Source organism: Bombyx mandarina, chromosome 15, assembly GCF_030267445.1.
Source record: "Bombyx mandarina strain Sakado chromosome 15, ASM3026744v2".
Lineage (NCBI taxonomy): Eukaryota > Metazoa > Arthropoda > Insecta > Lepidoptera > Bombycidae > Bombyx > Bombyx mandarina.
Genome location: NC_143221.1, coordinates 2,014,987 through 2,028,793, shown reverse-complemented (window position 1 = coordinate 2,028,793; position 13,807 = coordinate 2,014,987). Strand labels below are relative to the sequence as shown.

Below are 13,807 nucleotides of genomic sequence, written 5' to 3'. Positions count from 1 at the left end.
GCACAGAGTGCGGGTGTACCTGTCGTGCGTAGCCGTGCGCGGCCGCCGTGCCGGACTCGGGCACGGAGGACACGATGTCGGCGTCCGCCGCGCTGTGAGGGCGCGTCTGTAGTGCCGGCGCACAGAGTGCGGGTGTACCTGTCGTGCGTAGCCGTGCGCGGCCGCCGTGCCGGACTCGGGCACGGAGGACACGATGTCGGCGTCCGCCGCGCTGTGAGGGCGCGTCTGTAGTGCCGGCGCACAGAGTGCGGGTGTACCTGTCGTGCGTAGCCGTGCGCGGCCGCCGTGCCGGACTCGGGCACGGAGGACACGATGTCGGCGTCCGCCGCGCTGTGAGGGCGCGTCTGTAGTGCCGGCGCACAGAGTGCGGGTGTACCTGTCGTGCGTAGCCGTGCGCGGCCGCCGTGCCGGACTCGGGCACGGAGGACACGATGTCGGCGTCCGCCGCGCTGTGAGGGCGCGTCTGTAGTGCCGGCGCACAGAGTGCGGGTGTACCTGTCGTGCGTAGCCGTGCGCGGCCGCCGTGCCGGACTCGGGCACGGAGGACACGATGTCGGCGTCCGCCGCGCTGTGAGGGCGCGTCTGTAGTGCCGGCGCACAGAGTGCGGGTGTACCTGTCGTGCGTAGCCGTGCGCGGCCGCCGTGCCGGACTCGGGCACGGAGGACACGATGTCGGCGTCCACCGCGCTCTCCCGGGCGAGCATGCGCCCGCACTGCATGCGCGCCGAATACACCATCTGACCTACAACACACATTTTACTTGGAATACATACATACAACTACTACGATACTAATAGTAATTTCACAATAAAATAATTTTCTGCCTTTCACATAAAAAACAATTAAATAAAATTTTAATTAAATATTTAAAATTAAATTAAAAATAAATAAAAGACAAAAGGAGGTAAGCTCGAAAAGACAAAAGCGCAAAAAAAACCGTTATATTGTGTCTATTATATTTGATAAAAGTTGAGTAGTACCTTCGAACATGCTGTCCGCTCTGGCGAAGTAGACGTATTCGAAGATGCAGAAGGCCTGGTGGTTCCCGGCGGGGCGCTCCACCACGTCCACGGTGCGGATCCCGTGGCTCGACATCTCCACGATCTCCCCGGGGAGCACCTCGCGGACGTAGCGGGCGCCTGCCACACATACACATCAGAAACATAGTGGCGGTGTATCCCGAATATACAATCAATATTACTACTTATAGCTTTACTAGCGACCCGCCCTCGCTTCGCTTCGGAAACTGTAATTTATTATTGATTTTTTCACTATTTAATGGATGTTATTATACATATAAACCTTCCTCTTCAATCACTGTCTATTAAAAAAAAACCGCATCAAAATCCGTTGCGTAGTTTTAAAGATTTAAGCATACATAGGGACTGACAGATATAGGGACAGAGAAAGCGACTTTGTTTTATACTATGTAGTGATAAAAACTTTACACTAATTTACTTTAAAACTTTTGAAAATTCAAATTTTTAACGTCGTTATAATTTAAAACTTTAAGAAACGAAAGAGACACAAAAAGAGAGAATGAGATAGAAAACTTTAAAGTTTAACTTGTCTTGACATTTGGACTAAAATTTGTTTGATTATCGAAAGTTCTAAATGCATTTAATATATACATAATATATTTTTAATCGACAAAATTAGCCAAAATAAAAAATACAAATCTGAACTATACAGAAGGATCCCTTCGTTCAATTAACAATGTGTCTCGACTAATTGAATGTGTAAATATTTTAGTGTGAATTACCAACTAGTACAATGTAATCTGATACTTTACCTATTGATAAGAATCCACATGACTCGGAGGAGACGACCCAACCCTCTGCTCTGTCGTCCACGCCATTCTTAGCGCAGCCGTTCATTAGAACTGTTCCGTGAACAAAGATAATCATAAGAAATTTTTCTGGAAATGATCTTAATTTTTTTTTCCAAAACTCAATTCTACTTTGCTTATGACGGCTTATGTAATCACAGTGTACAAAGAACGAACACCTAACTTAAGACCAAAATAGAAACATTATAATAATATAAAATGGCTAATAAATATTATAAATAACTGAAAACAAATCATGCAAGGTCATCTAGCCCCAGATTAGGATTATCTGTGTTACGTATACCAGAGACTGGCATACATACTTATATACGTTTAAATATATACATGTATAGATAATAAACACCCAGACGAAGAGCAAACAAATCTGTTCATCACACGAATATTTGTCCGATGTAGGAATCGAACCCACGACCCTCGGTGCAAAATTCAGGGGCGCTAACTATTGCGCCATTGAGCCATTCAAGACATATGACATGATGGACAGTTAGTGTTCAGTAGAACGTAAAAAGCAATAATGAATCGTTAAAAATTAAAAAAAAACATTTAATTAATGATTTAAAAACATAAATGTATATCTATCCGAATATTATAAAGAGGAAAGATTTCTTTGTTTGTTTGTATGGAATAGGCTCCGAAACTACTGAGCCGATATGAAAAATTATTTCACTGTTTGGAAGCTACACTATTCCCGAGTGACGTAGGCTATAATCTTTTTTGAAAAAAAATTAGGGATCCTTACTAAAACTCCAATAATGTAACCCAAGGTGTAAAATTAGGATCGAATTCTTTTTCATCCCATCATCAAAAGTCAATCTTCGTTTTCGGAAGCGGTCTCCTAACACCCAGACCCCAGTATATATATGTAGATATGTGCTATAAACGCACGCAGCTAAAAAATCATATGTATGTGCTCTTTACGTTCTGTAAAATTAAGCAAACGTCCCCATATGACATAATTGCCGAATACATTTTTTTTTTCAGATCTCAGATTTTCCTTTACCATATAAATGAAACATCACAGATAAACATAATGAGATAAGTCCACGCCAAAGAAGTGATATAATAATATCGAGAAGTGAAACCTAATAGAGGTTTAAGTGACATTTATCTTTGTAATTAAAGGTGCGTATTATTCGGTATTAGCATCACCAGTTCGATGTTTTTAATTGAACTTCTATTAAGTTTACTCCATTGAAATAGCCGAAGAGGTTTTTTTTGTTATGATATTGTTTTCCAAATTTTAAACTTTTAATAGCTCTTTTTTTTCTACCTGTTCTAGTAACCTCGAGGGGTTATTCTAGGTTCGCCGAGCTAGTAGGTGAGCTCACGGGGCTCAAACCTGACAACTTTGCTAACACGAACCCTAGCAAGAGCAGTGCTTCGCAGAATCTACCACCGGATCGGAAACGCGACCCACTGAGAAGATCCGGTGAGAAACTCTGTGAGCTGTGTCTGTGGGTTAATTAACTCGTCGAGCCCTTCGTCGCAAGTGACGGGTTCGACGAGAACCATGACCGGTGCTTGAGGTACCTAAAAGCACCATTAGTAGATCGGGAGGATCCGTAATGACGTGAAATAGCTCCCCGGTAAATTTGCAAAAACGTCGCTTAAACCAAATAACTTTTGACCTCTCGATTTGGATTTTTATTAACATCAAGACGTGCTTGGATGCGAACGTGCGCGAATTTAATGACATGCTACTGGTGACGTTTTTGTTGCAACCTGTGTGCTTAGTGCAAGTTTCTTAACGTTCTCCATAGCGTAAAAGTTAAACCAATTTTGTATGCAGTTGGAACAGCGCCCCTAGCGGTAAACGTACGCAAACGATCCCATTCCGTACAAATATGAGTTAACTTTGACGCTATCGAGAACGTTAAAAAACTCGCACTGAGCGTACTGGTATTTGACCAGACCCAGACGGCAGCAAGTACACCGTTAATACGTCCACCCCTTGAGACATGAGGTTGAACTGCCACGTGAGACTACTTCGAGGCTTAAAGGGGCACGGTACCCTCGGTTATGTAACTCATGTAAAGTGATGTGATGTATGTAAATAATGATAATGATTCATGCATTACCCGCTTCATGCTGCGCCGATGACTTTTTGTAGATATCTGTAAAAGAAGTTTTGAAATTTTCATTTGCATCCACAATACCCATGTACAGTTGCCTGCAAAAGTGCACGGATAATGCAACATCGCAAATAATCGCATTGAGCCATAGTTAACGCAATTATTAAGTAATAGGATATTACTACAAATAATTAGTGATAGTGTCATTGAATTTCTGCGGTAGGCAGCGGCTTGGCTCTGCCCTTGGCATTGCTGAAGTCCATGGGCGACGGTAACCACTCACCATCAGGTGGGCCGTATGCTCGTCTGCCTACCAAGGCAATAAAAAAAAATGGTATGAAATATTTTTATAACTTGATTATTTTTAAACGGCGATGACATAAAAGGCAACAGCTTTATGTCAGCTTGTTATTTACTACTACACTAATAAATACAATCACCAACGTGACATAGTTTATTTGTATCGACTTGGTTTTCTAATCAGAGGATTTTAGAACCTAATCTCCATACAATATGACTAATAATCCTACGTATTTTGATACGTGGCAGTTTGTATTAACTCAGGACAGATTAGGACTGATTTATTAGTAATAATCATTATAACCTATATCAATATTTATTTACACTCAACTAATGTTGACTACCTCACGAAAAACTTCTGTTATAAATCTTTAAACATATTCATTACTCACATTAACTTAAAATACTTACAAATTCCACTTTAGGAAAAGCCATGAAACAAAAATTTATAAAATCAACCAACACATGCAAATTTCAATATCATGCAACACCAGAGCTCAATGTGTCAGACCTTGTTTGTCATATTGATATTATTTTTAACTACTACCTACTTTAATTAACGCAACATTGCAATCTACATGTGATCTTGAACTTAACTCTCGCATATAACCCGTGTACAAGTTTATCTAATGTTTATGTAAAGACCTATATTCTACAAATACAACTATTTAATGTTTTCTGTGAGATATTTAAAACGATACTGTAAATAGTTTTAGAAGTCGTCGTGGCCTACAGGATAAGACGTCCGGTGCATTCGTGTTGAAGCGATGCACCGGTGTTCGAGTCCGGCAGGCGGGTACCAATTTTTCTAATGAAATACGTACTCAACAATTGTTCACGATTGTCTTCCACGGTGAAGGAATAACATCGTATAATAAAAATCAAACCCGAAAAAATATAATTTGCGTAATTACTGGTGGTAGGACCTTGTGAGTCCGCACGGGTATGTACCACCACCGTGTCTATTTCTGCCGTGAAGCAGTAATGCGTTTCGGTTTGAAGGGTGGGGCAGCCGTTGTAACTATACCTTAGAACTCATATCTCAAGGTGGGTGGCGGCATTTACGTTGTAGATGTCCACGGGCTCCATTAACCACTTAACACCAGGTGGGCCGTGAGCCCGTCCACCCACTTAAGCAATAAAAAAATCGTTATTGAAAACGTTTTTTTGCGAAATCAGAACACATCTGTGCGATATCTCAGTTAATAACGTAATTAGGAAGTTATTTTATAAAAGAGCATAGTTCATATCTTATATAGCTATGATTTATTTTCAGAAAATGTTGTTTTGTTCGTGTTTTCAATAATCAACTTTATCGATAGATAATTTTGATTTTTTCTTTATATAACCAGTTCATAGTTTTTTATTATTCTGTCGGTAAGATCGAAAGATATTATTCATATTTCATCATTTTATCACAATATGTAATTCGTATTTAAATATATTATATATTCTAAAAAACACAATTTATAAAAAAAAAACAATACCTAGCAAAGCTTGGTCATTAATTAGTTGTACTTACACGAGGAGCCTAGAGGTAAAATCTTCCCGAGACACAGCGGCCGGTTCCCGTAAGGATCGCGGACTGCATAGATCTTGTCTTTCAGCATTATCACTAACGAATAACTTAGAGGAGCCAGTCTAAAAAGAAATATAGTAATAATCATAAGCTAAGCCGTGTTTATTTTCAATTGTCTAATTGTCTAATATATATTTATCTATATAAAAAGGAATTGCTGTTTGTTAGTCTCGGTAAAACTCGAGAATGACTGGACCGATTTGGCTAATTTTGGTCTTGAATTATTTGTGGAAGTCCAAAAAAGGTAGATAAATATGAAAATGCTCGGAATAAAAAATAAAAAAACAATTTTGTTTTTCCTTAGATGTCTCCCCCGTCGAACGGATTCCTTTTGTTTGTTTTAAGTATATTTTATACAAAAGTTTAGGTATTTAATTTATCGATTGAGGCACTACGAAGTCTGCCGGGTCAACAAGTTGTCTAATAGAAATCTGACCATACATACAATTAATAAAAACAATATTATAGTTTCGGATAGAGTTAGTTTTAAGAACATTAATTTCATAATAGACAAAAAGCATACTATACTCATTCTCTAGGTAAAAACATTTGAGAATTTTATTAGCCAGTACAAATTGTTTGGACATTTCTTGCTAGGGCTAGTGTAAGCAAATTGGTTAGGCTGAGCCCCGTGAGCTCTGCTACACGCTCGGTTAATCTAGTATAATCCCTCGAGATTAGGTAGGATACAAAATAATACTGGACATTCATAATTAATTCTTCAAGGATACAACAGGATACAATGGATGCTCATCTGTCGCTTATGATTTTGATGTGAACTATTTGAGAAGTCATATTTTTCATCACCACTTACAATTTTAGGTGAATTTATGTGAAATTACACTTGAGATTTTTTGGTTATTAATAAGCTCCTGTATTTCCTACAGATGCTCAGTCTAGTTAGTCGCATAGTGCTGGGCTTATGGAACCTAAAAAGTGGACCATATACTCTCAAATACAATGTTAAGAACGTATGTGGTCATAAACATCTTACTGATTAGTATAGTTCAATGTGGGTGAGAGCTTTTTATTTTATTGCCTAGATGGGTGGACGAGCTCATAGCCCACCTGGTGTTAAGTGATTACTGGAGCCCATAGACATCCACAACGTAAATGCGCCACCCACCTTAAGATCTAAGGTCTCAAGTATAGTAGTCAGGTCATAAGTATTGTCACACAGTAAAAACTTTTCTTTCAGAATGCTGGCCACAAAAAAGTTTATTGAATTCGAATTTCGAATTGTTCATGAAAATAAAAATGTATACTTTTAGAATTTTACTCATTTTTAAATATGGAGTGGACGCTTAAAGAAGACCGTGTTGCAGTTATTGCGTTGCATCGTTGCGGTTACGCGTCAATTCAAATTTTTAACATACTGAAAAATTTGAATATAACCAAAAGATTCGTTTATCGTACCATCAAACGATACAATGAAGACTCTAGTGTAGATGACAGGTCAAGAAGTGGTCGCCCTCGGTCTGTTAGGACTCCAGCAGTGATAAAAGCTGTGAAGGCGCGAATTCAAAGAAATCCCAAACGTAAGCAGAAACTGTTGGCCCTTCAGATGGGGTTAAGCAGAACCACGGTGAAAAGGGTGTTAAATGAAGACTTAGGGCTTCGGGCATATCGAAGAAAAACAGGACATCGTTTGAATGCTCGTCTAATGGACCTGAGACTGAAGAGATCCCGCGCTTTGTTGAAGCGGTACGCGGGAAAAAAATATCGGGAAATTCTTTTTTCGGATGAAAAAATTTTTACCGTAGAAGAGAGCTACAGGTGTACGCACACAGTAGTGAAGAAGCGAGCAACCGTATTCCGCGTGTCCAACGAGGTCATTTTCCATCCTCGCTCATGGTATGGTTGGGAGTTTTTTATTGGTGTTTAACAGAGGTACATTTTTGTGAGAAAGGTGTAAAAACGAATGCAGTTGTGTATCAAAATACAGTCCTGACGAACCTTGTGGAACCTGTTTCTCATACCATGTTCAATAACAGGCACTGGGTATTCCAACAAGATTCTCATACAGCGAAGAGCACACAAGACTGGCTGGCGGCGCCTGAAATCGACTTCATCCGGCACGAAGACTGGCCCTCCTCCAGTCCAGATTTGAATCCGTTAGATTACAAGATATGGCAACACTTGGAGGAAAAGGCGTGCTCAAAGCCTCATCCCAATTTGGAGTCACTCAAGACATCCTTGATTAAGGCAGCCGCCGATATTGACATGGACCTTGTTCGTGCTGCGATAGATGACTGGCCGCGCAGATTGAAGGCTTGTATTCAAAATCACGGAGGTCATTTTGAATAAACTTTAGTGTCATAAGAATCTATGTTTTGTTAAGTTCATTTTGGTATATGAATGGTTACATAATGAATAAACTTGTTTCAATTATTTTACATTAAACATGTGACAGAATTTATGACCTGACTAGGTATATAGATCTGGGTGTCTGGTAACCCGGGTGTGTGTACGGGGCTCACCTCATGAGATGGTTGATCCTGGCGGGCCAGTCGGGGCCGTCGCTCTCCCCCTCGGGGGGATTGAGGCACAACGCCTGCGTGATCAGCTCGGAGTCCGAGTGCGTGGACAAACCTACTCCTCGGCCAAGGACCTGTAAAGAGCGCGAGATGTGATCACTCTGTTTAGGTGTGCTAGAAAATTTAGGTCACTCATGGATTTAGTCTTTATTAAATTACAGATTATATGAACTCATGGCATGTGACTAGATCTATGGAAATGGTAGTACAAGGTAGAGAGGGAAGAGGTCGACCGAAGAAGACATGAATGGAGTTTGTGAATGACGCGATAAGAGAGAGAGGAGTGAATGTTGACATGACGGCTGATAGAAGAGAATGGAATATAAAAATTCGCTGTGCTGACCCCACCTAGTGGGATACGGTAGAGACAAAGAAGAAATAAGAAGATGAGCTCACAGCCTATCCTATGTTAAGTGGATACTGCAAATCATTTACATCACAACATGAATGTCGCCACGTTTTTTATTTATTTTATTGCTTAGGTGGGTGGACGAGCTCACAGCCCACCTGTTGTTAAGTGGTTACTGGAGCCCATAGACATCTACAATGTAAATGCGCCATCCACCTTGAGATATAAGTTCTAAGGTCTCAGTATAGTTACAACGGCTACCCCACCCTTCAAACCGAAACGCATTACTTCTTCACGGCAGAAATAGGCGGGGCGGTGGTACCTACCCGTACGGACTCACAAGAGGTCCTACCACCAGTAAAAACCATATAACCAATTTAGCACATTCTAATAGTAATTATCTCCAATTACATTGGTTTACTGATTGGGTACTTATTAACGTAATCTCCAAAAATGAATATTCATTTATAATAAAGACATTATTGAGCTAATTATATATGTGATAAAATAAAAAAGATAAATGCGTGGTAAGCGGATGTTAAATTTGGAATGAGTAAAAAAAACTTTTTTTTTACTTTTATCACTTTCTTTGGCGCGTTTGAAAAAAGAGATTAGATTAAAGAGAAGAAGATTTGATTTTATTTTATTAATTAAACAGATTTATTTTGTGTATTCAAATTTTTACATGAATATTTTTATACAGGAAATTAAAAAGTTATAAAATAATATTTAATTTTATTTTTTTTTCCCTATCACCTCAATACCCTTACCTCATTTTTCTATGAAAACGCTGTAATGCCAGCATATTGTTAAGACAGGGTGGTTTCATACCCGATGCTACGGACCGAATGGTAAACAGTCGACGTTGCCCTAAACACGTCATTTCGGATCCTCCCGATCCACTAACGGTGCTTTTAGATACCACAAGCACCGGTCATCGTTCTCGTCGAACCCGTCGCTTGCGACGAAGGGCTCGACCAGTAAATTAACCCTCAGACATAGCCCACTGAGTTTCTCGCCGGATCTTCTCAGTGGGTCGCGTTTCCGATCCGGTGGTAGATTCTGCAAATGCTCTTGCTACGGCTACTGTTAACAACGTCGTCAGGTTTGAGCGAATCTAGTATAACCTTTCGAAGTTACTAGAATAGGTAGGGAAAAAAACAGACAATGGCACTTTACCATCCTCCTGAGGCTACTGCAGTTGACCAGCTCCCCGTTGTGAGCCACCGCGAGGGCGCCGTGGGCCGTGTGCACCACGAACGGCTGGCAGTTCACCTCCTCGGAGGCCGCCGACGTGGAGTACCTGTAACAATATTCAATACCAAACGATGAAGGTTTGAAGGGTGGGACAGCCGTTGTAACTATACTTGAGACCTTAGAACTTATATCTCAAGGTGGGTGGCGCATTTACGTTGTAGATGTCTATGGGCTCCAGTAACCACTTAAGACCAGGTGTGCTGTAACCTCGACCACCCGTATTAACTTAAACAAAATATATTATGAAAACGTGATAATTACTTATTGCTCCTCTTACGAGAGTACTCAGTGGTAGACAGCGAATTGCCTTGGTATTGCTGACGTCCATGGACGACGGTAACCACTCACCACAGAAGGGTCGTCTACAAGAGTCTTCCAGGAACAATAAAAAATAGTATATAGTGTAATGTTTATAGTATATTCAACAAAACCTGTTCTGGTCAAAATATCTTAAGATGTGCGATCCCACTTCTTGTGATATCTATAGGCTTCGAAAGTCACTTAATACAAAATCACTCAGTATAAATACAGCATCCATAAAATGTCAAACTAAACAATATTCATAATTTCAAATGTATGTAGCTCACCAGAAGAAAGCTAGTTTTGAAAATCGATTGCAATTTTCTACCGGAACAGATACAGATATAACATACTAGCCGTACTCACCCGCTTCGCTTTTTATTATCATTATTATTAGGGAGTCTAAGACTCATAAAAATATTAGCCTATCCATTAAGTACATGTATTTTCTACATGGATACCAAGTTTCAAGTCAATCGGATGCATAGTTCAGTAGTTATAACGGAACATCCGTAAAAACCACTGTAGATTTATTTATTAGTATAGATTACAGATAATGTCTACATTGCTTTAATAGATTAAACAATATGAGGTGGTCACGACCTTCAGCATTGAGGTAACCGAAGCGAGGAGGAGAGATTAAACAAAGCCAGAAACTTGCCTGGTATGGCCGATCCCGAGGTTGCCTTTCAGATTCTTCATGGCTTCATCGTTGAATATGTTGTTAATGAGCCCCATTCCTTTGTGCGAGTTGAACGTGCGGGCGCTCACACCCTCTGACGTCACTATGCCCGCAGATTCTTGTCCTCTAAAAGAAAAACCATCAAAAATAACAATTTCTACCCTTGTACTAAGTTTGATAACATTCGAAGGCGGACAATGGCCCACATGATGCCCTTTTTTTATTTATTGCTTAGATGGGTGGACGAGCTCACAGCCCACCTGATGTTAAGTGGTTACTGGAGCCCATAGGCATATACAACGTAAATGCGCCACCCACCTTGAGATATAAGTTCTAAGATCTCAATATAGGTACAACGGCTGCCCCACCCTTCAGACCGAAATGCATCACTGCTTCACGGCAGAAATAGGCAGGGCGGTGGTACCCACCCGCGCTGACTCACAAGAGGTCCTACCACCAGTAATTACGCCTCCATAAAGAAAAACCGTTAGTATTTAAAACCTCTAAAACTCTTTTGATTTAAAAATATTTTTCTTTGACAGATGGATGGAGATGCCTGTCATTCAGAAAAAAAGTTCAGTTTTATATAATTCAAGAAAACTGTTTAAAATAATCTTAATCTATACATATAAAAATGAATTGCTGTTCGTTAGTCTCGCTAAAATTCGAAAGCGGCTCGACCGATTTGGCTAATTTTGGTCTTGAATTATTTGTGGAAGTCCAGAGAAGGTTTAAAATGTAGATAAATATGAAAATGCTCGGAATTAAATAAAAATAAATTTGTTTTTCCTTTGACGCGTCCCCCGTCGGACGGGTTCCTTTTGTTTGTTTTAAGTTTATTTTATACAAAAGTTTACGTCTTTTATTTATCGATTGAGGCACTACGAAGTCTGCCGGGTCAGCTAGTAATTTATAAAGGAGACTAAAAAGCTTTAAATGTTGTTTTCTTATTATTGTATAGATAACGCAACTAAGTATTATATTTTATTATTATTCAATCATTCTAGAATATTCCATATCATTATATCATATGTTATTATCATATATAATTATAGAGAAAACGCTAGATAGACTAATATTACATTTAAAACTAATATTATCAATATCAACAGGTAAATTATTAAATGAACAATGCTAATATTATTTTAGAACAATACATTCCATTCTAGCCCGAACCGCAGACCCGATATTAAACTCTACAACTTAATATACATATAAAACAAACATTCACTGTGTCGTACGTTCCGACAAAAGCCCCAAACAGTTTCACAGAAGTCATGTCGCTTAAACTGTTTACAATTACAATATGAATAAAGGACGCCTTTATAAACACGTCCTGTGTTTATATTCAAATACTGGGAATACTCGTATCAAATAAAACAAACTGTTACAGGCACGCTTAATAGTTTTAAAGGCTACAAAACCGTGCATTGTACTCGCAATGCGAAATGAAATACGTCGATTCGTTTAAATCGTAAACTATAGCGTTTTTAGGGCACATATCACGTTCCGGCGAGGCTGGAGTGGCCTCCGGACCAGAAAAGAAAACTATCACTAAGTTATGATGATAAGGTTCACTGTTACCGAAATATATTGTACTATTAACAGATTATTATTAACGTCATTAATATATTATCAACAGCGGGTAGTAGATAGAGATGGTCACGTGGCGTGCCTTGAGAGAGGCCTATGTCGAACGGTGTACTTGATCAATCGTTATTGGAAATACTCAATTTTTTCACCAACCTATTCGCCTAAGAGTAGCCGCCTAAATGGCTATTCCAGATTCGCGCGGACGGGTTGATGGGCTCATCCTAATAGATATTGCTAACACTAGCCCTATAAATCGACTAAGAATCTAATCACCAGATCGGAGTCGCGACCCACTGAAAAGATCCGGTGATTGGAGATATTCGCACCGTATACCCGAAACTGTTTTCAACATTCCGTATCAGGCCTGTTTGGAAACAATATGTACTCGAATGTACATCTTACCTGTGCTGCAATGCTACCAATCCCAAACATATGACTTGCGGTATGTCGACCTGAGTCGGCCATTTTCCTGTGCCTATCGCCCCAAAAACTCCGCATTCGTGTGTCAATCCTGAAAGCAATGAAGAAAATAAATAAAGGAGGCCTCGACTCTCAGCACTGAGGATTATCGTCGTAAGGAGGACGAACCTTGCACACACTTGTCACAGCAAAAAAACACTAAGAAATCCTTGATTCTTCATTGCAGTTGTTTTAACTGACACACTTTCCAAAAGAAAGGCCGTTCTGAGAAAATTTCCCAATGTACTTAATAGCTCTAACTCATACACATGTGTATATCGTATAGGATATTTAATTTCGTTTTTTCACTTTAACCAATTACTAAAAACTACTCTATAGAAGTATAATAAACCAATAGGCAAAGGGGAGTTTTTTTTTTATTGCTTAGGTTGGTGGACGAGCTCACAGCCCACCTGATGTTAAGCGGTTACTAGAGCCCATAGACATCTACAACGTAAATGCGCCACCCACTTTCAAACATAAGTTCTAAGGTCTCAGGTATAGTTACAACGGCTGCTCCACCCTTCAAACCGAAACATATTACTGCTTCACGGCAGAAATAAGCGGTGGTACCTACACGCGCGGACTCACAAAAGGTCCTACCACCAGTAATAAAAATTTTCTCTTCCCGGAAGAGAATAAACGAACTGACTAAATTTTCTACCCTGCCAACTCCTACGCTGCCGTCACTGTGGACGTGCCACAGCATAATCGCAAAAGCGGGTGGCGCTACCATTTCTTTGTTAGCAAGTCTCTTGACTAATTCCATTTATCAATCCTCAACTAGCTTCCAATTACAGTTCAGGATTAGTTTTTTCTTTGTCTAGGAT

The 13,807-nt window shown here is 39.9% G+C and overlaps 1 protein-coding gene across 3 annotated transcripts in view; it reads right to left on the bottom strand.

The window, feature by feature from the left end:
* LOC114242660 (amidophosphoribosyltransferase) overlaps nucleotides 1-13,807 on the bottom strand; it is a 29,673-nt gene that overhangs the window by 3,370 nt on the left and 12,496 nt on the right. For 2 of the 3 annotated variants that reach the window (XM_089733147.1, XM_028173911.2), the window contains exons 3-11: nucleotides 12,921-13,029; nucleotides 10,905-11,051; nucleotides 9,866-9,989; nucleotides 8,281-8,411; nucleotides 5,744-5,862; nucleotides 3,928-3,963; nucleotides 1,793-1,882; nucleotides 981-1,139; nucleotides 615-742 (exon numbers count right to left, since the gene is read on the bottom strand). In XM_089733147.1, the coding sequence (XP_089589273.1) occupies nucleotides 615-742; nucleotides 981-1,139; nucleotides 1,793-1,882; nucleotides 3,928-3,963; nucleotides 5,744-5,862; nucleotides 8,281-8,411; nucleotides 9,866-9,989; nucleotides 10,905-11,051; nucleotides 12,921-13,029 (1,043 nt within the window). The remainder of the gene's footprint in view (nucleotides 1-614; nucleotides 743-980; nucleotides 1,140-1,792; nucleotides 1,883-3,927; nucleotides 3,964-5,743; nucleotides 5,863-8,280; nucleotides 8,412-9,865; nucleotides 9,990-10,904; nucleotides 11,052-12,920; nucleotides 13,030-13,807) is intronic. The other variant, XM_089733148.1, reaches the window with a different exon arrangement.